This window comes from Cervus canadensis, chromosome 7, assembly GCF_019320065.1.
Source record: "Cervus canadensis isolate Bull #8, Minnesota chromosome 7, ASM1932006v1, whole genome shotgun sequence".
NCBI lineage: Eukaryota > Metazoa > Chordata > Mammalia > Artiodactyla > Cervidae > Cervus > Cervus canadensis.
The window spans coordinates 12,908,723-12,932,108 of NC_057392.1; the positions used below are offsets into that span (position 1 = coordinate 12,908,723).

At 40.5% G+C, this 23,386-nt stretch overlaps 2 protein-coding genes and 1 pseudogene across 3 annotated transcripts in view; 1 reads left to right on the top strand and 2 right to left on the bottom strand.

Moving 5' to 3' along the window:
- Nucleotides 1–23,386, top strand: part of RYK (receptor like tyrosine kinase) — a 118,305-nt gene that overhangs the window by 82,126 nt on the left and 12,793 nt on the right. The gene's annotated exons all lie outside the window — the stretch shown is intronic.
- LOC122445116 lies at nucleotides 13,416–15,836 on the bottom strand (annotated as a pseudogene).
- Nucleotides 17,931–18,603, bottom strand: PSMB3 (proteasome 20S subunit beta 3). Its single transcript, XM_043474371.1, has one exon. It carries the CDS (start codon nucleotides 18,309–18,311, stop codon nucleotides 17,955–17,957), a length of 357 nt encoding a protein of 118 aa, XP_043330306.1. The 5' UTR covers nucleotides 18,312–18,603; the 3' UTR covers nucleotides 17,931–17,954.

Consider the following 23,386-nt stretch of genomic DNA (forward strand, 5'->3'; position numbering starts at 1 on the left):
ATTCTCTCTCCTCTTCCACCTGAATGATTCATATCTTTGAGCTTGTTAATTCTCTCTCCCATATGGTTTGCTGCGTTTCCAGTGAGCTTTCTTTTTTTTTTTTTTTTTAAATTTTTTTTTTAGTTGGAGTCTATTACTTAAACAACATTTCAGTGGGTTTTGTCCATACTTGATATGAATCATCCATAATTACACTTATTCCCCATCCGCGATCCCACCTCCCACCTCCTCTCACCCGATTCCCCTCTGGGGTCTTCCCAGTGCACCAGGCCCGAGCACTTGTCTCATGCATCCCACTTGGGCTGGTGATCTGTTTCACCATAGATAATATACATGCTGTTCTTTCAAAACATCCCACCCTCACCTTCTCCCACAGAGTTCAAAAGTCTGTTCTGTATTTCTGTGTCTCCTTTTCTGTTTTGCATATAGGGTTATCGTTACCATCTTTCTAAATTCCATATATATGCGTTAGTATGCTGTAATGTTCTTTATCTTTCTGGCTTACTTCACTCTGTATAAGGGGCTCCAGTTTCATCCATCTCATTAGGACTGGTTCAAATGAATTCTTTTTTTTTTTTTTTTAATATTCCATGGTGTATATGTACCACAGCTTCCTTATCCATTCATCTGCTGATGGGCCTCTAGGTTGCTTCCATGTCCTGGCTATTATAAACAGTGCTGCGATGAACATTGGGGTGCACGTGTCTCTTTCAGATCTGGTTTCCTCCGTGTGTATGCCCAGAAGTGGTATTGCTGGGTCGTATGGCAGTTCCATTTCCAGTTTTTTTAAGGAATCTCCACCCTGTTCTCCATAGTGGCTGTACTAGTTTGCATTCCCACCAACAGTGTAAGAGGGTTCCCTTTTCTCCACACCCTCTCCAGCATTTATTGCTTGTAGACTTTTTGGATAGCAGCCATCCTGACTGGCGTGTAATGGTACCTCATTGTGGTTTTGATTTGCATTTCTCTAATAATGAGTGATGTTGAGCATCTTTTCATGTGTTTGTTAGCCATCTGTATGTCTTCTTTGGAGAAATGTCTGTTTAGTTCTTTGCCCATTTTTTGATTGGGTCATTTATTTTTCTGGAATTGAGCTGCAGGAGTTGCTTGTATATTTTTGAGATTAATCCTTTGTCTGTTGCTTCATTTGCTATTATTTTCTCCCAATCTGACGGCTGTCTTTTCACCTTACTTATAGTTTCTTTTGTAGTGCAAATGCTTTAAGTTTCATTAGATCCCATTTGTTTAGTTTTGCTTTTATTTCCATATTCTGGGAGGTGGGTCATAGAGGATCTTGCTGTGATTTATGTCGGAGAGTGTTTTGCCTATGTTCTCCTCTAGGAGTTTTATAGTTTCTGGTCTTACATTTAGATCTTTAATCCATTTTGAGTTTATTTTTGTGTATGGTGTTATAAAGTGTTCTAGTTTCATTCTTTTACAAGTGGTTGACCAGTTTTCCCAGCACCACTTGTTAAAGAGGTTGTCTTTTTCCATTGTATATTCTTGCCTCCTTTGTCAAAGATAAGGTGTCCATAGGTTCGTGGATTTATCTCTGGGCTTTCTATTCTGTTCCATTGATCTATATTTCTGTCTTTGTGCCAGTACCATACTGTCTTGATGACTGTGGCTTTGTAGTAGAGTCTGAAGTCAGGCAGGTTGATTCCTCCAGTTCCATTCTTCTTTCTCAAGATTGCTTTGGCTATTCGAGGTTTTTGTATTTCCATACAAATTGTGAAATTATTTGTTCTAGTTCTGTGAAAAATACCGTTGGTAGCTTGATAGGGATTGCATTGAATCTATAGATTGCTTTGGGTAGAATAGCCATTTTGACAATATTGATTCTTCCAATCAATGAACACGGTATGTTTCTCCATCTGTTTGTGTCCTCTTTGATTTCTTTCATCAGTGTTTATAGTTTTCTATGTATAGGTCTTTTGTTTCTTTAGGTAGATATACTCCTAAGTATTTTATTCTTTTTGTTGCAATGGTGAATGGTATTGTTTCCTTAATTTCTCTTTCTGTTTTTTCATTGTGAGTATATAGGAATGCAAGGGATTTCTGTGTGTTAATTTATATCCTGCAACTTTACTATATTCGTTGATTAGCTCTAGTAATTTTCTGGTAGAGTCTTTAGGGTTTTCTATGTAGAGGATCATGTCATCTGCAAACAGTGAGAGTTTCACTTCTTCTTTTCCTATCTGGATTCCTTTTACTTCTTTTTCTGCTCTGATTGCTGTGGCCAAAACTTCCAACACTATGTTGAATAGTAGTGGTGAGAGTGGGCACCTTGTCTTGTTCCTGATTTCAGGGGAAATGCTTTCAATTTTTCACCATTGAGGGTGATGCTTGCTGTGGGTTTGTCATATATAGCTTTTATTATGTTGAGGTATGTTCCTTCTATTCCTGCTTTCTGGAGAGTTTTAATCATAAATGAGTGTTGAGTTTTGTCAAAGGCTTTTTCTCTGCATCTGTTGAGATAATCATATGGTTTTTATCTTTCAATTTGTTAATGTGGTGTATTACATTGATTGATTTGCAGATATTAAAGAATCCTTGCATTCCTTGGATAAAGCCCACTTGGTCATGGTGTATGATTTTTTAATATGTTGTTGGATTCTGTTTGCTAGAATTTTGTTAAGGATTTTTGCATCTATGTTCATCAGTGATATTGGCCTGTAGTTTTCTTTTTTTGTGGCATCTTTGTCTGGTTTTGGAATTAGGGTGATGGTGGCCTCATAGAATAAGTTTGGAAGTTTACCTTCTTCTGCAATTTTCTGGAAGAGTTTGAGTAAGTAGGTGTTAGCTCTTCTCTAAATTTTTGGTAGAATTCAGCTGTGAAGCCATCTGGTCCTGGGCTTTTGTTTGCTGGAAGATTTTTTATTACAGTTTCGATTTCCTTGCTTGTGATGGGTCTGTTAAGATCTTCTATTTCTTCCTGGTTCAGTTTTGGAAAGTTATACTTTTCTAAGAATTTGTCCATTTCTTCCAAGTTGTCCATTTTATTGGCATAGAGCTGCTGGTAGTAGTCTCTTATGATCCTTTGTATTTCAGTGTTGTCTGTTGTGATCTCTCCATTTTCATTTCTAATTTTGTTAATTTGGTTCTTCTCTCTTTGTTTCTTAATGAGTCTTGCTAATGGTTTGTCAATTTTGTTTATTTTTTCAAAAAACCAGCTTTTAGCTTTGTTGATTTTTGCTATGGTCTCTTTAGTTTCTTTTGCATTTATTTCTGCCCTAATTTTTAAGATTTCTTTCCTTCTACTAACCCTGGGGTCCTTCATTTCTTCCTTCTCTAATTGCTTTAGGTGTAGAGTTAGGTTATTTATTTGACCTTTTTTCTTGTTTCTTGAGGTAAGCCTGTAATGCTATGAACCTTCCCCTTAGCACTGCTTTTACAGTGTCCCATAGGTTTTGGGTTGTTGTGTTTTCATTTTCATTCATTTCTATGCATATTTTGATTTCTTTTTTGATTTCTTCTATGATTTGTTGGTTCTTCAGAAGCATGTTATTTAGCCTCCATATGTTTGAATTTGTAACAATTTTTTTCCTGTAATTGAGATCTAATCTTACTGCACTGTGGTCAGAAAAGATGACTGGGATGATTTCAATTTTTTTGAATTTACCAAGACTAGATTTATGGCCCAGGATGTGATCTATTCTGGAGAAGGTTCCGTGTGCACTTGAGAAAAAGGTGAAGTTGATTGTTTTGGGGTGAAATGTCCTATAGATATTAATTAGGTCTAGCTGGTCCATTGTGTCATTTAAGGTTTGTGTTTCCTTGTTAATTTTCTGTTTAGTTGATCTATCCATAGTTGTGAGTGGGGTATTAAAGTCTCCCACTATTATTGTGTTACTGTTAATTTCCTCTTTCATACTCGTTAGTGTTTGCCGTACATATTGCGGTGCTCCTATGTTGGGTGAATATATATTTATAATTGTTATATCTTCTTCTTGGATTGATCCTTTGATCATTATGTAGTGTCCTTCTTTGTCTCTTTTCACATCCTTTATTTGAAGTCTATTTTATCTGATATGAGTATTGCGACTCCTGCTTTCTTTTGGTCTCCGTTTGCGTGAAATATTTTTTTCCAGCCCTTCACTTTTAGTCTGTATGTGTCTCTTGTTTTGAGGTGGGTCTCTTGTAGACAACATATATAGGGGTCTTGTTTTTGTATCCATTCAGCCAATCTTTGTCTTTTGGTTGGGGCATTCAACCCATTTACATTTAAGGTAATTATTGATAGGTGTGGTCCCGATGCCATTTACTTTGTTGTTTTGGGTTCATGTTTATATAACCTTTCTGCATTTCCTATCTAGAGAAGATCCTTTAGCATTTGTTGAAGAGCTGGTTTGGTGGTGCTGAATTCTCTCAGCTTTTGCTTGTCTGTAAAGTTTTTGAATTCTCCTTCATATCTGAATGAGATCCTTGCTGGGTACAGTAATCTAGGTTGTAGGCTATTCTCTTTCATTACTTTAAGTATGTCCTGCCATTCCCTCCTGGCCTGGAGGGTTTCTATTGATAGATCAGCTGTTATCCTTATGGGAATCCCTTTGTGTGTTATTTGTTGTTTTTCCCTTGCTGCTTTTAATATTTGTTCTTTGTGTTTGATCTTTGTTAATTTGATTAATATGTGTCTTGGGGTGTTTCGCCTTGGGTTTATCCTGTTTGGGACTCTCTGGGTTTCTTGGACTTGGGTGGCTATTTCCTTCCCCATTTTAGGGAAGTTTTCAGCTATTATCTCCTCGAGTATTTTCTCATGGCCTTTCTTTTTGTCTTCTTCTTCTGGGACTCCTATGATTCGAATGTTGGGGCGTTTCACATTGTCCCAGAGGTCCCTGAGGTTGTCCTCATTTCTTTTGATCCTTTTTTCTTTTTTCCTCTCTGCTTCATTTATTTCCACCATTTTATCTTCTACCTCACTTATCCTATCTTCTGCCTCCGTTATTCTACTCTTGGTTCCCTCCAGAGTGTTTTTGATCTCATTTATTGCATTATTCATTTTTACTTGACTCTTTTTTATTTCTTCTAGGTCTTTATTAAACATTTCTTGCATCTTCTCAATCTTTGTCTCCAGGCTATTTATCTGTAACTCCATTTTGTTTTCAAGATTTTGGATCATTTTTATTATCATTATTCTAATTTCTTTTTCAGGTAGATTCCCTATCTCCTCCTCTTTTGTTTGACTTGGTGGGCATTTTTCATGTTCCTTTACCTGTTGGGTATTTCTCTGCCTTTTCATCTTGTTTAGATTGCTGTGTCTGGACTGGGCTTTCTGTATTCTGGAGGTCTGTGGTTTCTTTTTATTGTGGAGATTTTACCCAGTGGGTGGGGTTGGACGATTGGCTTGTCAAAGTTTCCTGGTTAGGGAAGCTTGCATCGGTGTTTTGGTGCGTGGAACTAGATTTCTTCTCTCTGGAGTGCAATGGAGGGCCCAGTAATGAGTTTTGAGATGGGTCTATGTGTTAGGTGTGACCTTGGGCAGCCTGTATGTTGACGTTCAGGGCTATGTTCCTGCATTGCTGGAGAATTTGCTTGGTATGTCTTGCTCTAAAACTTATTGGCTCTTGGGTCGTGGTTGGTTTCAGTGTAGGAATGGAGGCTTTTGGACGGTCTCTTATTACTTAATGTTCCAAGTAGTCAGGAGTTTTCTGGTGTTCTCAGGTTTTGGGCTTAAGTCTCCTGCCTCTGGATTTCAGTTTTATTCTTCCAGTAGTCTCAAGACTTCTCCAACTATACAGCACTGATAATAAAACTTCTAGGTTAATGGTGAAAAGATTCTCCCCCGTTAGGAACACCCAGAGAGGTTCACAGAGTTACAGGAAAGAGAGGAGAGGGAGGAGGGAGATAGAGATGAGCAGGAGAAAAAGGGGGACTCAAGAGGAGAGAGACAGATCTACGCAGTTGTCTGTTCCCAGAGTGTTTCCGTAGCTCAGACACCCACAAAGATTCACAGAATTGGATTGGGAAGGTAAGGGGAAAGGAGGAAATAGAGGTGTTCTGAGGTAGAAAATGGAGAGTCAAGATTGGGAGAGAGTAATCAACACACTCCTGAATAAAAATGGGAACTGAATATTGGATTCTTAAATGTCCACAATTTATATCGTATACTGAAAAACAAAGATTAAAAATCTAGAGTAGAGGTTAGACTCTTAAAAATACAATATTAAAGACAAAAACCAAAACAAAAAAATTCTAGAAATATATATGAAGTTCGGTTTAAAAATAGGGCTTCTCTTTTTTTTTTTGCAAGGTTATAGTGTAATGAAAATGAAAAGTAAGGAGTAGTAGAGGAGTAATAGAGGACTTTAAAAGGTAATAAGAGAAAAAGTAAAATAGAAAAAAGAAGAGAAAAAGGAAAAACAAGAAAAAAAATTTTCCTAATTAAAAAATGATAAAAATCTATGAAAATGAAAGTTAAGGAGTAATGGGGGAGTAATAGGGAATTTTAAAAGAAAATAAAAGAGAAAAAAGAAAAAAAAAATTTTTTTTTCTTACTTAAAAAAAAAAAAGTAAAAATATATCCAGGAATTTCTCTGGAGCTGTTGCAGTCAGTGTGGGTTCGGTTCAGTTTCAGATAGCTCCTTGTTCCAGCTTACACTTCTCGATATCTAGAGGCCCCTTCCGGTGTAGTCGGTGTTATCTACAGGGATTATAATCTGTTGCACCGGTCCCTTCTGAAGCAGTTCCCTTTGTTTATTTGGCTTCTGTTTGCCGGTCTCTTCAGTGCCCAATTTCCGCCCTGACACAGGCGGGCGGAGGTGGACTCTTATTCAGGTAGCTAGTTCCGTCACGCTGCGGGGAGGGGCAGGTGCTGCTTTCCCCTAGGCTGCTCAGGCTTCCGGCTGCTCTATATGGAGCGTGCCCTGCGCTATGCGCAGTTCCAGCCCTCGGGTGTTCCACAAAAGCGCGGACTCGGCCGCGCCTGCGTTTTGTGCCTTCCCCGTCCGAGAGCCTCAGGCAGCCAGGAGCTTCACCGGCGCACTCTCCCTGGGTGCGGCGCACCTTCTCCCCTCCGCGGTCCCAGTCTCAGTGTCCGCGCGCGCCGGTCGGGTGCGTGCGCCTTCTCCCCTCGGCGTCCCCAGCCCCAGTCCCCGCCCACGCCGGTCAGGTGCCTGCGCCCTGTGTCTCGCTGCGACCCTCTCGGCGGATGTCGACCATCCAGAATCTCAGGAGGTCTTTGATTGGAAACTGGGGGCCTGTTTGCAGTGTGGTAGGGGATGGGGTCCTTGAGGCCGAGCCTGCCCCTTTCCCCTACCCCCTGCCTCCTTCCTCCGGTGGGGCTGGGCCGGTCCGCAGCCTGGGAGCTCTTCTGTGGACTTGCTGGGTCCCTTTGCTCTGCGAACGGCCGGCAGTGTGTTAGGGCTGGTTAATTTTCTCTCTCTCTCTCTCTCTCTCTCTCTCTCTCTCTTGCTATCCCACAGTTTTAAGTTGGTAACTCACAAAAGCTCCCTCCGATTGTCCTCAGGGCCCTCAGGCCGGGTCCTTACCCTAAGCAATGCCGCCCGCTCCTCTCCGTCCGCCTTCCACTTGCTGGTGGCGGATGCGGGCGTCTGGGGTACTTTTCTGCTGGGAGTTGCTTTTAGGCACGTAATCTGTGGGTTTTATTTATTGTTCCCCTCCCAGTCAGGTTGCCCTCCGAGATTCAAAAACTTCCCCCAGACCCGCCAGTGCGAGGGTTTCCTGGTGTTTGGAAACTTCCTCTATTAAGACTCCCTTCCCAGGACGGATCTCCGTCCTTAGCTCTTTTGTCTCTCTTTTTATCTTTTATATTTTGTCCTCCCTCCTTTCGAAGACAATGGGCTGCTTTTCTGGGCGCCCTTACAGACATTTTTTATTTATCTTTGGTTGCACTGGATCTTTGTTGCTTTTTACAGGTTTTGTTTAGTTGCAGTGAGCAGGGGCTGTTCTCTAGTCATACCATGGAAGCTTCTCGTTGAGGTGGCTTGTCTTGTTGCAGAGCACAGGCTCTCCGATGCATAGTCTTGAACAGTTGCAGCACACGGGCTCAGTAGTTGTGGCTCATGAGCTTAGTTGCTCTGTGGCATGTGAAATCTTTCCAAACCAGAGATGGAACCTGTGTCCTCTGCATTGGCAGGTGGATTCTTAACCACTGTATCACCAGGGAAATCCTGGACTTAGTATTTAAATATTAAACTTATATTAAGATGAATTGGTTAAAAGCTGTTAGGAAAAAGCTGGAGAAATGAAAATATCATTGAGACATTAGGAAATAAAGATTTAAAGTTTAATATTAACATTAGGAAAATATTGTTTAGTTTTATGAAATAGTCCTAATATTTCCTGACAATGAGGAATAAGTGGATTTACTATGGAAACAGTTAACATAGTTTCAGAGTGACCAGTTCTTGTCTTGTGATCATGTAGTTGCCCTCAGTACATTTTCTGTATTTGGCTCTCCTTGAGAATAGATGTGATTTAGGTCATACCTGAATGGTCTAGTGGTTTTCCCCAGTTGCTTCAATTTTAGTCTGAATTTGGCAATAAGGAGTTCATGATCTGAGCCACAGTCAGCTCCCAGTCTTATTTTTGCTGACTGTATAGAGCTTCTCCATCTTTGGCTGAAAAGAATATAATCAGTCTGATTTCGGTGTTGGCCATCTGGTGATGTCCATTTGTAGAGTCTTCTCTTGTGTTTTTGGAAGAGGGTGTTTGCTATGACCAGTGTGTTCTCTTGGCAAAACTCTATTAGCCTTTGCCCTGCTTCATTCTGTACTCCAAGGCAGAATTTGCCTGTTACTCAAGGTGTTTCCTGACTTCCTACTTTTGCATTCCAGTCCCCTGTAATGAAAAGGACATCTTTTTTGGGTGTTAGTTCTAAAAGGTCTTGTAGGTCTTCATAGAACCATTCAACTTCAGCTTCTTAAGTGTTACTGGTTGGGGCATAGACTTGGATTACCATGATATTGAATGGTTTGCCTTGGAAACGAACAGAGATCATTCTGTGGTTTTTGAGATTGCATCCAAGTACTGCATTTCCGACTCTTGTTGACTCTAATGGCTACTTCATTTCTTCTAAGGGATTCGTGCCCACCATAATAGATATAATGGTATCTGAGTTAAATTCATCCATTCCAGTCCATTTTAGCTTGCTGATTCCTAGAATGTCCACGTTTACTCTTGTCATCTCCTGTTTGACCACTTCCAATTTGCCTTGATTCATGGACCTAACATTCCAGGTTCCTATGCAATATTGCTCTTTACAGCATTGGGCCTTGCTTCTATAACCAGTCACGTCCACAATTGGGTGTTGTTTTTGCTTTGGCACCATCCCTTCATTCTTTCTTAAGTTATTTCTCCACTGATCCATTCAGTGGATTTCTCCACTAAATCCATTAAGTTATTTCTACACTAAACCATTCAGGTATGACCTAAATCAAATCCCTTATGATTATACAGTGGAAGTGACAAATAGATTTAAGGGACTAGAGCTGATAGACAGAGTACCTGATGAACTATGGACAGAGGTTTGTGACATTGTACAGTAGACAGGGATCAAAACCATCCCCAGAAAAAGAAATGCAAAAAAGCAAAATGGCTGTCTGAGGAGGCCTTACAAATAGCTGTGAAAAGAAGAGAAGTGAAAAGCAAGGGAGAAAAGGAAAGATATACCTATTTGAATGCAGAGTTCCTAAGAGGAGCAAGGAGAGATAAGAAAGCCTATCTCAGCGATCAATGCAAAGAAATAGAGGAAAACAATAGAATGGGAAAGCCTAGAGATCTCCTCAAGAAAATTAGAGATACCAAGGGAATATTTCATGCAAAGATGGGCTTAATAAAGGACAGAAATGGTATGGACCTAACAGAAGCAGAAGGTATTAAGAGGAGGTGGCAAGAATACACAGAAGAACTGTACAAAAAAGATCTTCATGACCCAGTTTATCATGATGGTGTGATCACTCACCTAGAGCCAGACATCCTGGAATGTGAAGTCAAGTGGGCCTTAGGAAGCATCACTATGAACAAAGCTAGTGGAGGTGATGGAATTCCAGTTGAGCTATTTCAAATCCTACAAGATGATGCTGTGAAAGTGCTGCACTCAATATGCCAGCAAATTTGGAAAACTCAGCAGTGGCCACAGGACTGGAAAAGGTCAGTTTTCATTCCAATCTCAAAGAAAGGAAATGCCGAAGAATGCTCAAACTACCACACTGTTACACTTATCTCACACACTAGTAAAGTAATGCTCAAAATTCTCCAAGCCAGGCTTCAACAATACATGAACCGTGAACTTCCAGATGAACAAAGCTGGTTTTAGAAAAGGCAGAGGAACCAGAGATCAAATTGCCAACATCTGCTGGATCATCGAAAAAGCAAGAGAGTTCCAGAGAAACATCTATTTCTGCTTTATTGACTATGCCAAAGCCTTTGACTGTGTGGATCACAATTAACTGTGGAAAATTCTGAAAGAGATGGGAATACTGGACCACCTGACCTGCCTCTTGAAAAACCTGTGTGCAGGTCAGGAAGCAACAGTTAGAACTGTACATGGAACAACAGACTGGTTCCAAATAGGAAAAGGAGTACGTCAAGGCTGTATATTGTCACCCTGCTTATTTAACTTATATGTGGAGTACATCATGAGAAATGCTGGGCTGGATGAAGCACAAGCTGGAATCAAGATTGCCAGGACAAATACCAATAACCTCAGATATGCAGATGACACCACCCTTATGGCAGAAAGTGAAGAGGAACTAAAGAGCCTCTTGATGAAAGTGAAAAAGTTGGCTTAAAGCTCAACATTCAGAAAACTGTGATCATGGCATATGGACCCATCACCTCATGGCAAATAGATGGGGAAACAGTGGAAACAGTGGTTGACTTTATTTTTCTGGGCTCCAAAATCACTGCAGATGGTGACTGCAGCCATGAAATTAAAAGACGCTCACTCCTTGGAAGGAAAGTTATGACTAACCTAGACAGCATATTAAAAAGCAGAGATATTTTTTGCCGACAAAGGTCCGCGTAGTCAAGGATATGATTTTTCCAGTGGTCATGTATGGATGTGAGAGTTGGACTGTGAAGAAAGCTGAGCACCAAAGAATTGATGCTTTTGAACTGTGGTGTTGGAGAAGACTCTTGAGAGTCCCTTGGACTGCAAGGAGATCCAACCAGTCCATCCTAATGGAGATCAGTCCTGGGTGTTCATTGGAGGGTTTGTTGTTGAAGCTGAAACTCCAATACTTTGGCCACCTGATGCGGAGAGCTGACTCATTTGAAAAGACCCTGATGCTGGGAAAGATTGAGGGCAGAAGGAAAAGGAGACGACAGGATGAGATGGATGGATGGCATCACCAACTCGATGGACATGGGTTTGGGTGGACTTCGGGAGTTGGTGATGGACAGGGAGGCCTGGCATGCTGCGGTTCATGGGGTCACAAGGAGTCGGACATGACTGAGCAACTGAACTGAACTGAGAATAGGTACTTTCCTTAAGAGATCTTGTGAACGTCTCTTTCCTTTCCTGCCTTTTCCTTATCATTCTATTTAATATTCCCTTCAAATGGCCCCATTGTTCTGATGGAGCAATGTCAAAGCATCTGATACCATGGAGGAAAATACAGTATGTAGCAGATATATGTGATGGCTTGGCAGGCATCCAATATTAGATCTGAGGACAGATTTATGGTAGAATTGGTCTCTTTTCAGTCATGTATGACTCTCTGTGCCCAAAGATTGCTGATTTTGAAGTTGAGTTAACAACATGTACTAAATTTGTTACCTGTTGCAGTAGTGTGTATTTTTTGTCATTGCATTTTATATACAGTCATTGTACACTTGGGGACTTTTTTTTTAACTGTAGTAGAATAATATTGCCACAATATAAAATATTGTGGTAGTTTACACTGAAGAGTTATTAAGACCCCTTTAAAGCTCACTTGTATAAATTTATTAATCAGATCCCTGCCTCTGTCCTTTGCCTCTCTCTGTTCAACATGCCACCACTGTGCCTCCAGTAAAGCTTTTTTATTTTTTGTTTTCTTTTAACAGTGATGGATGTGATTTACTGGTAAACTGATTACTAATAAAAGTAAGTTTTATACTAACTTCCTTACAATTCAAGTAGGTCACAGAATGAAGAAAGCAAAGCAAAGCACATCCCCAGTCCTTAACCCTTAAGTGTTACATTTCCTTCCAGCTTACCTGACAATACAAATATATGAATATGTATGACTGTGTATGGAGCTCTACCATTAAATTTACTTGAGTGGCATTATTTTTTTTCCTACTTAAATGTTTACTTATTTAATTAGAAAAAATTAAAGAACCATCAGTTTGAAATTACAGCAGTTAACACAAAGGGCAACAAACTAAAAAAAAAAAATCAAATGGCTAAAAATAACTCAGTTATAAAAGTACAATTTACAGTATCATTTATCTCAGTAAAAGAAACAAAACCACTAAACGTCTTTCCTTCTAGATAAGACTTTTCTCTGCAGAAAGGAAAAAAAGGCAACTAATAATTTGCAATTATAATCAAATATAACTATTATTTACCCCAGCAGCATCTAAAATACAAGAGCCACACAGCACAAAAATCTCCTTTTAGAAAATTATTGTATTAGTTAAGCTGTTTATTCTTGCTATGAAGTTAGTTTCATTTGTGTAGGCCACAAAAGTTTAATTGGCACATTTTATTAAGAATAAGACAAAGTAAGTCATTGTTCTTTTTAAAAATTACGGGATCATCCATTTTCAAATAACAATCCCAGATACTTTGTTCATTAAATCAGTGTTCTACCATAAGCAGTCAAGCTTTTTGTATGATCACTAAGTATTCACCTGAAGTTTATCAATGCTGTGTAAATTGTTAACTTCTTTTGAAGATTTGTGTACATTTTATAATATGATACAGTTTTGTACTGAAGAATTTTTTTAAAAAGATAACCTACAGTACCATATAGTTAATTTGCCTCACAGAACTTAGAGATACAGTATAAACATTTAAGAACCACAGCAGAGTCCACTGTGGTTCAAACTTGAATGGAGGTTTTCTTGAAACTAGTACAGAGGTTACTGGCTCAAGACCATATTCCAGAGGGACATCAGCACAGGATTCTGTTGTAAGACTCTACTTCTTTAAAGAAGAGCACACTTGGTTATGTTGTTGTTATTGAGTCACTAAGTCATGTCCAGCTCTTCTGTGACCCTTTGGACTGTTTCCCACCAGGCTCCTCTGTCCATGGGATTTCCCAGTCAAGAATACTGGAGTGGGTTATTGTTTCCTTGTCCAACAGATCTCCCCAACCTGGGAAGTGAAAGTGCATCTCCTGCAATGGCAGGTGGATTCCTTACCACTGAGCCACCAGGGAAGCTCTACACTTGGTTATCCATGGCTTTTAGCCTTGAGCTACAGTTATGCTACAAGTCCTTCCCACCCTCCCAATCGAAGTTAGTCATGTGGAGATGTGTACATTTTCTGAGCACTGTTCAGACAGTCCTTGGTTTTTAGCTCTAATGGAGATCTCAAAAGCGCTCAAAAGTCCATGTGCTTACATTCAGACCAGGATTAACTTTATGAATGCAACTTTCCTTCATTAGTGACAGGCCACAGGTTCCAAAGTGTACATGCAAAGCATCTAAATGACTATCTGGCCACTTGACAAATCCTCCTATGAGTCAATCTTGAGTTGATGAGATGTAATTTTTGTTTACCTCAGTTACTATATTGGAAATTTACAGTTGCTCCCACCCAAAAGAAATAATAGGTATCTTTTGGCTTATTAGGTCTTTCATGATAACCATTTTGCTGTCTCATTATACACCACCTCTTCATCCTGTTCAGTGCTATTTCTGGAAAAGCTTCTTCTAGTTTACCCATCAGGCACAGTGATGCAATGCCACAAAAAGTTGACCCTCCATGAGATTTAAGTCCGGCTCCCTGTGTGAACTCATTGCATAGGACATACTTCCAGTATAGTTGATGGCGTTTTTCATATCCATGCCAGACCAGTTGTTGAGTATATGGCAAATGCAAGAAGCACAGTTAAGTTCAGTCACTCAGTTGTATCCGTTACTTCGTGACCCCATGGACTACAGCACACCAGGCCTCCCTGTCCATCACCATCTCCTGGAGTTTGCTCAAACTCATGTCCATCAAGTCAGTGGTGCCATCCAACCATCTCATCCTCTGTTGTCTCCTTCTTCTCCTGCCTTCAATCTTTCCCAGCATCAGAGTCTTTTCTGGTGAGTCAGTTTTTCGTATCAGGTTGCCAAAGTAATGGGGCTTTAGCTTCACCATCAGTTCTTCCAATGAATGTTAAGGTTTGATTTCTTTTAGGATTGACTGGTTTGATCTCCTTGCAGTCCAAGAGACTTGCAAGAGCCTTCTCCAACATCGCAGTCCAAAAGCATCAATGCTTTGGTACTCAACTTTCTTTATAGTCCAACTCTCAGATCTGTATATAACTACTGGAAAACCCATACCTTTGACTATACAGACCTTTGTCAGCAAAGAAATGTCTCTGCTCTTCAATATACTGTCTAGGTTTGTCATACCTTTTCTTCCAAAGAGCAAGTGTCTTTTAATTTCATGGCTGCAGTCACCATCTGCAGTGATTTTGGAGCCCAAGAAAATAAAGTGTGTCACTGTTTCCATTGTTTCCCCATCTATTTGCCATGAAGTGATGGGACCAGATGGCATGATTTTAGTTTTTTGAATGTTGAGTTTTAAGCCAGGTTTTTCACTCTCCTTTTTCACTTTCATCAGAAGCTTTTTAGTTCCTCTTCACTTTCTGCCATTAGCATGACATCATCTGCATATCTGAGGTTATTGATATTTCTTCCAGCAATCTTGATTACAGCTATTGCTTCATTCAGCCTGGCATTTCACATGGTGTACTCTGCATATAAGTTAAATAAGCAGGATGACAGTATTCAGCCTTGATGTACTCCTTTTACAATTTTGAACCAGTCCATTGTTCTATGTCTGGTTCTAACTGTTGCTTCTTGACCTGCATACAGATTTCTCAGGAGGCAGGTAAGGTGGTATGGTATTCCCTTCGCTTTAATAATTTTCCACAGTTTGTGGTGATCCACACAGTCAAAGGCTTTGGTGTAGTCAATGAAGCAGATGTAGATGGTTTTTCTGGAACTCTCTTGCTTTTTCTGTGATCCAGTAGATGTTGGCAATTTGATATCTGGTTCCTCTGCCTTTTCTAAATCCAGCTTGAACACCTGGAATTTCTCAGTTCACATATTGTTGAAGCCTGGGTATACAAATTACATGACATTTTTACTGCCTTCAGGTATGCACAAAAACTTTCATCTTTTAGCTGAAGGGTTCTCTAACCTGTGAAGCAAGCATCGTTATTTACTTGGCTTAAGTCAATCTCCAAGAATAACTAGGAATGAAAGGTCAATGTAGGTCATTGCCATGTGGCCACTATCACAAGGGTGAACTGTTCAAGGATTCTCTGGTGGATTGAATGAATACCCAGGTGTGAAGAGCCTCAGAAACCACAGTGATTTAGATTTGATCTGTCTTCTGTGGGGAATACCTGCAGGGAGTAAATCCAGTCGGTTATGTCATCGCTGTTCGCCGCATCCGAGGAGGCCGGCATTTTGAACATGGACAGCGCACAAGTGCCGCAGCCACTTGCTCTGCCCAGCCCTGCACCTGACCACGTGAGGCGAGGACAGCCAGTCTGCTGGGGTGGAGACAGTGCCAGGTCGGGGGCTGCCCGGCCCCACAGCGCCTTTCCCCAGGACCAGCCTATGTCGCACACTCAGTGACTTACCTCCTGCAGGCAGCCCTGGAAGAACTGCACGTGTTGATCCCACAGGAGATCCAGCCGCTCATCCTCCGTGGCTGCCATGCTGCCAGTCAAGCTTTTTAAAAGTAACATAATTCTACAGATACATGTTTCAGCTGTGGTTAGTTGGAAAGGGGTTGAAAATATGTGTCTGAAAAATTATACTTGGTAGAATATTATAGCTTCAAAAATTGGATATTCAAAAAGGGGTATATATTAATAAAACCTAAACCTTGAATATAGCATAGTGTAAGTTTTGGAAATTTGTGAAAATTGTTTAGTTAATGTCGGTGAAAATTGAGTTAACTCAGGCCTCCACTCGAGGAATGTTACTTCATGATATTTTGATCTTCAGAGTGAATTCTTAAAGGAACTGGTAAAGAGAGATCCAAACTCCTTCCCCGTGGTTTTCAGAACTTCCTGTCCCTTATCTTCCTGTTTTATCTATTGTTGTTCAGTCCCCCAGTTGTGTCCCACTCTTTGTAACCCCATGGACTGCAGCACACCAGGCTTCCCTGTCCTTCTCTGTCTCCCAGAGTTTGTTCAAACTTGTGTTCATTGAGTCGGTGATGCCATCCAACCATCTCATCCTCTCTTGTCCCCTTCTCTTCCTGCTCTCAGTCTTCCCCTGCATCAAAGTCTTTGCCAGTGAGTCTGATCTTTGCATCAGGTGGCCATAGTATTGAAGTTTCAGCTTCAGCATCAGTCCTTCCAGTGAATATTCAGGGTTGATCTATTTTAGGATTGACTGGTTTGATCTCGTTGCTGTCCAAGGGACTCGCAAGCGTCTTCTCCAGCACCACAATTTGAAAGCATCAATTCTTCGGCACTCAGCCTTCTTTATGGTCCAACTCTCACATCTGTACATGACTACTAGAAAAACCATAGCTTTGACTATGTGCACCTTAGTTGGCAAAATGATATCTCTGTTTTTAAATATGCTGTTTAGGTTTGTTGTACTTTTTCTTCCCAGGAGCAAGTGTCTTTTGATTTCTTGGCTGCAGTCACCATCCACAGAGATTTGGAGCCCAAGAAAGTAAAGTGTGTCACTGTTTCTATTTTTTTCCCCATCTATTTGCCATGAAATGATGGGACCAGAGGCCGTGATCTTCATTTTTTGAATGTTGAGTTTTAAGCCAACTTTTCCACTCTGCTCTTTCACCCTTATCCAGAGGCTCTTTAGTTCCTCTTCACTTTCTGCCATTAGGGTGCTGTCATCTGCATATCTGAAGGTGAAGGTGAAAGTTGCTCAGTCGTGTGTGACCCCGTGGTCTGTAGCCTGCCTGTCTCCTCTGTCTGTGGAATTCTCCAGGCCAGAGTACTAGAGCTGGTAGCCATTCCCGTCTCCAGGGGACCTTCCCAACCCAGGGATGGAACCCACATCTCCCACATCACAGGTGAATTCTTTCCTCTTTACCACCTGAGCCACCAGGGAAGCCCAGCACATCTGAGGTTATTGATATTTCTCCCGGCAGTCTTGATTCCAGCTTGTGATTCATCTAGCCTGGCATTTCTCATGATGTATTCTGCATATAAGTTAAATAAGCAGGGTGACAGTATATAGCCTTGACGTACTCCTTTCCCAACTTGGAACCAGTCTGTTGTTCCATGTTTGGTTCTAACTGTTGCTTCTTGACTTGCATACAGGTTTCTCAGGAGGAAGGTAAGGTGGTCTGGTATTCCCATCTTTTTAGAATTTTCCACAGTTTTTTGTGATCCACACAAAATTGTTAGCATAGTCAATGAAGCAGAAGTAGATATTTTTTCTGGAATCCCCTTGCTTTTTCTATGATCCCACAGATGTTGGCAATTTGATTGCTGGTTCCTCTACATTTTCTAAATCCAGCTTGTACATCTGGAAGGTCTCAGTTCATGTACTGATGAAGCCTGGCTTGAGTGATTTTGAGCAGTACCTTGCTAGCCTGTGAAGTGTGCCCTATAATGTGGAAATTTGAACATTCTTTGACATTGTCCTTCTTTGGGATTGGAGTGAAAACTGAGCTTTTCCAGGTTGTCACTGCTGTTTCCCAAATCTGCTGGCATATTGATCTTCTTTGTACAGTACTTATATGTATTTTTTCCATCTCTTCTTGATCTCTTCTGCTTCTATTAGGTCTTTTTTTTTTTTTTAAAGAAAATCTTTTATTTAAAAAAAAAAAAAAAAGTGGGCTCTGAGAAGAGTTAGTCCATGCAGGCCTTCAGTGTCCTCGTGGTGATTTTGTCCTTCTCAATGATGTGGACAATGACTCCCATGCCTGACACTGCATCCCTGTCCACAGCATTCAGCATGGCTTGTGAGATGGTTTCAAACAGGTGTTCTGGATCCATGTTGGGCTCCCAGAGGGACTCGCACATCCCGTACATTTGTTCAGTGCCGGTACCACTGACTACAAAGTCATCGGTCACCATGGGGCAGCCAATAAGGTCTAGAGAGCAAATGAAAGGCTTAAAGGTCTTCGGGTCCAATCCGGCAATGACCGGCTCCGTGTAGTAGGGCCCAAACCGTTTCTCGTACAAGAGGTTAGCCACCATGCTCATGAGGGTGTAAGGTTTGATCTGCCGGCCTTCCTTCAGCTCATACGGGTTCAGCCGGAACTTGAGGCGCTGGGCAACTGTCTGGATGTCAGTGGCAAGACCCGCCAGGCCGATGTACAGTCATTCGCCCATGGGAAAGATCTTTTGGAAGTCCGTGGTCACCATCTGAGCCTGGATCCCAAAGCGCCTGTCAGCAGCGATGGCCACACAGTTCTTCCCCTTCATGGCCATGACGGCCCCTCCGTTATAGGACATAATAGACATGATTGCGGTGTGTTAGGACCTCCAGTCGCCTTCTATTAGGTCTTTACTGTTGCTGTCCTTTATTGTGCCCATCTTTGGATGAAATGTTCCTTTGATATTTCCAATTTTCTTGAAGAGATCTGTTGTTTTCCTCTTATTTCTTTGCATTGTTTACTGAAGAAGGCCTTCTTGTCTCTCCTTGCTATTCTCTGGAACTCTGCATTTAGTTGTGTATACCTTACCCTTTCTCCCTTGCTTTCAATTCTCTCCTTTCTTCAGCTATTTGTAAATCCTCCTTTGGAAGGCTTTCCAAATTTGGAAAACCCAGCAGTGGCCATAGGACTGAAAAGGTCAATCCTCATCCCAGTTCCCAAGAAGGGCAGTACTAAAGAATGTTTAAACCTCCGGACAGTTTCACTCATCTCCCATGCTAGTAAGGCTGTGCTCAAAATGCTGCATGCTAGGCTTCAGCATTATGTGAACTGAGCACTTTCAGATGTTCAAGTTGGGTTTAGATAAGGCAGAGGAACCAGATATCAAGATTGCCTACATTGGCTGGATCATAGAGAAAGCAAGGGCATTCCTGAATAACATCTACCTCTTGTTTCATCAACTATGCTAAAAGCCTTTGACTGTCTGGATCATAGCAAACTGTAGAAAACTCTTAAAGAGATGGGAATACCAGATCATCTTACCTTTCTCCTGAGAAACCTGTATGCCAGACAAGAAGCAACAGTTAGAACCTTGTATGGAACAACTGACTGGTTCAGGATTGAGAAAGGAGTACAAGGCTGTTTATTGTTGCCCTGTTTATTTAACTTATACATAGAGCACATCATGAGAAATGCCAGACTGGATGAGTTACAAGCTGGAACCAAGTTTGCCAGGAGAAATACCAACAACCTCAGATATACTGATTCTAATGGTAGAAAGCAAAGAGGATCCGAAGAGCCTCCTGATGAAAGTGAAAGAGGAGAGTGAAAGAGCTGGCTTAAACCTCAATATTAAAAATCTAAAATCACGGCATCCAGTCCCATCACTTCATGGCAAATAGAAGGGGTAAGAGGCAGAAGCGGTGACAGATTCCCTCTTCTTGGGTTTTAAAATCACTGCATATGGTGACTGAAGTGAAGTTCAGTTGTTCAGTCGTGTCTGACTCTTTGCAACCCCATGGACTGTAGCCTGTCAGGTTCCTCCGTCCATGGGATTTTCCAGGCAAGAATACTGGAGTGGGTTGCCATTTCCTTCTCCAGGGGATCTTCTCAACTCAGGGATCAAACCAGGTCTCCCGCATATGGTGAGTGCAGTCATGAAATTAGACGATGACTGATTCTTGGCAGGAAAGCTATGACAAGCCTAGACAGCGTGTTAAAAAGCAAAGACAACACTTTGCCGACAACATCCATATAGTCAAGGCTCTGGTCTTTCCGGTAGTCACGTACAGTTGTGAGAGCTGGACCATAAAGAAGGCTAAGCACTGAAGAATTGATGCTTTCAAACTGTGGTGCGGGAGAAGACTCTTGAGAGTCCCTTGAACTGCAAGGAGATCAAATCAGTCAATCCTAAAGGAAATCATCCCTGAATATTCATTAGAAGGACTGAGGCTGAAGCTGAAGCTCCAGTACTGTGGCCACCTGATGCAAAGAGCTGACTCATTGGAAAAGACCCTGATGCTGGGAAAGATTGAAGGCAGAAGTACAAGAGGGCGACAGTGGATGAGATGGCTGGGTGGCATCACCAATGCAGTGGACATGAACTTGGGCAGACTCCAGGAGATGATGAGGGACAAGGAAGCCTGGCATGCTGCAGTGTATGGGGTCACAAAGAGTCAGACATGACTTGGCAGCTGAACAACATTCAGGTTATCTACTTCTTGACTGAGCTTTGAGAATTCTTATCTTCCAAAGAATTTGTCCATTTCATCTGAGTGTCTAAACTTATTGAGAAAAAGTTTTTCATAATATTCTCTTACTACTTAACACCTGTAAGGACCTTTAATGATATCACCTTTCTCATTCATTATATTGTTAATTTATAACATTTATTTCCTTTAATCTGGCAAAAGATTTATCATTAATGATATTCTCAGAGTTAAGAATTGTATTCACTGATTTTTCTGTTTCATGTTTCATTGACTTCCATCTAGTCTTCATTATTTCCTTTCACCTACTTACTTGGGGTTTAATTTGTTCTTGTTCTAGTTTCTTAAGTGAAAATGAAAGTCACTAATTTAAGACTTTTCTTCTTTTCTAATATTGATGTTAAATAGTATACATGCAGCATCCCACAAATTTTGAAATGTGTATTTATTTTCATTCAATTCTAAGTATTCTAATTTTCCTTTTGATTACTTCTTTGACACATGAGCTATTTGGATGACATGTGTTATTTAGTTTATAAATATTTGAGGATTTTCTAATTTCTGTTTTTGTTTTCTAAATTTAATTCCATTGTGTTCACAAAACCCTACTTTGCATGAATTAAATCCTTTAAATTTATTGACTTTATCATGGTTAAGAATATGGTCCACCATAGTAAATATTCCATGTGTACCTGAAAATACACATTCTGTTGTTGTTGGATGGAATGTTCTATAATTGTTAGTTAGATCAAGATGGTTGATACTCTGTTCCAAATCTATATCCTTACTGATTTTCTGTTTTATCAATTATTGCAAAAAGGGCATGGGAATATGTTCAATGATCTTTTTAAAGGATTTATGCAATGAAAAAAAAAAGTTGTACATATTTACCCATGCAGTTACCATGTCTGGTACTCTGTTCCTCTGTTAGAGCCATATTTCCATTTGACATCATTGGTTCCTATCGGAGTTCCTTTACCATTTCTTATAGTGTGTATCTGCTTGTGATAAATTCTTTCAACTGTTTTATTTCTGGAGAAGTCTTTATTCCTCCTTCATGAAGGCAGCTATGCTCACCACTATACCACCAACGCCTTCATTTTTTAAAAGATATTTTAGCTGGGTATTTTTCATACAGTAGATGTTGAAGATGTTTAAAGATGTTGCTTCACTGTCTTCCCCCTTGAATGGCTTCCAGTGAGCAAGTATCCTGGTTCCTCTGTATGTTAACATTCTTTTTTCTGGCAGCTTTTAAGATTTTCTCTTTATCACTAGTTTTGAACAATTTGATTATACTCTGTAAATTTCTTCATGCTTATAGTGTTTGAGGTTTGTTGAGCTCTTAGATCTGTTGCTTTATAATTTTCATCAAATTTGGAAACATTTCAGTTGCTATTTCTTCATCATTCTTTCTGTCCACTGTCCCCTGCCCCATATCTCCACTGCATGGTTTTGAGGACCCCAGTTACAAATATATTCAGCAACCTGAAGTTGTCCCACAGGTCAATGAGAGATCCTTCTTTAAGAATTTTCCGTATATTCTCTCCTGTCTCTCGCTTTACCCCCATCTCAGTCGAGGTATATCTCCTCCTATGCCAAACTATGCCTTCACCTGGACTTCTGGGCCCATTCACCTATCATTGCTTAGACCTCTCTTCCAGTAATCATATGTCCAGTTTCTTTGTCCCTATTGATTCCTTGCCTAAAAACCAAACAAACTCAATAAAAGAAAACACAGTAAAACCTCTCTTGCTCTTACCAGCCCATTAAGGTACAGTCCTTCCACTCCTCCTCATAACTGAACTTGTCAAACTGTAATCTACTTATTGTCTCCACTTTCTCATCTCCCACAGGGCCATGACAATCATATCTATCTTTACTGATTTACTAAACCTGCTTGTTTAAAAGCCCCCCAATGATTTCTTTATCCTTTCTGACCACTGCAGGTACATTTAGATACTAGAATCTTCTTGAAATTATTTCCTTCCTTGGTTTCTGAGACACAGCATTCTCTGGATTCTTTTCTTACTTTTCTGCTTTATTTCACTGTTCATCTTTACTTTCTCACTAACTAAAAGTAAACATTCGCTATGTTGTCTTGGCTTTCTTCTCTTTTTATTTGCTTCTTTATATCTCTGAGAACCATAAGCTCTCTGTTTATTCAATCACCACTTTCATGAAGCTGATGTCCAATTTATAATACCCCGCTTCTGTGTCTTTCTAGAAGTCCAGACCTACGCTCCACCCATCAGTATCTTGAACTCAACATGCCCCATAGCAAATCAGTCATGTTTTCCTCCAAAACTAGACAGTCTACTTGTCCTCAATTGTGTTGCATCTTCACAGTGCAAAGATTATACTGACATTTTCAGAAACATGGACCCTGGGTACAAAAGCGCAGTAGATATCTATGCAGTGTATCTAATAGTTAAGAGGGACACCTTAGGCCACAAACGTCAGTTAAATAACTGGTCATAAAGGTCATAAATAACAGCTGTAGTTAAGGGAGCAGATGGGACCTCTGAAGGGAAGTCTGTGGGAGTGAGACACAGAAATAGGAGGATTCAACATGGAAACACAAGGTAGAAGAGGACAGTGTGAGGCCCTCTGAGAGCCTTTTATATAGTCAACTATGCAGCTCTCCAAGCGTAAGACTAACACTGCTGGGTGTGAGTGATCATAAAATAAAGGCCCCAAAAGGCACATGCCCATGTGTGTGCACAAACACATGTTATCAACTTCAATTCTGTAAATATGGAACACCTGCTAAAGGAAAATAAGACAGAGTTCCCCCACTGCCATTGGAGGTGACAGAATTCCAGCAGAGCTATTTAAAATCCTAAAAGATGATAATCTGAATACCCCATATCTATTTAAAAGTTGAATTTTTCTTTTTTTTTTTGGCTATGCCGTGTGGCTTCCACTGTCTTGAACGTAGGCTCTTGACAGTGAAAGCTCAAGAGTCCTACACACT

Excerpts from the sequence above, each read along its gene's own strand:
- PSMB3 (XM_043474371.1), bottom strand. The coding sequence starts at position 18,311 with ATGAGCATGGTGGCTAACCTCTTGTACGAGAAACGGTTTGGGCCCTAC.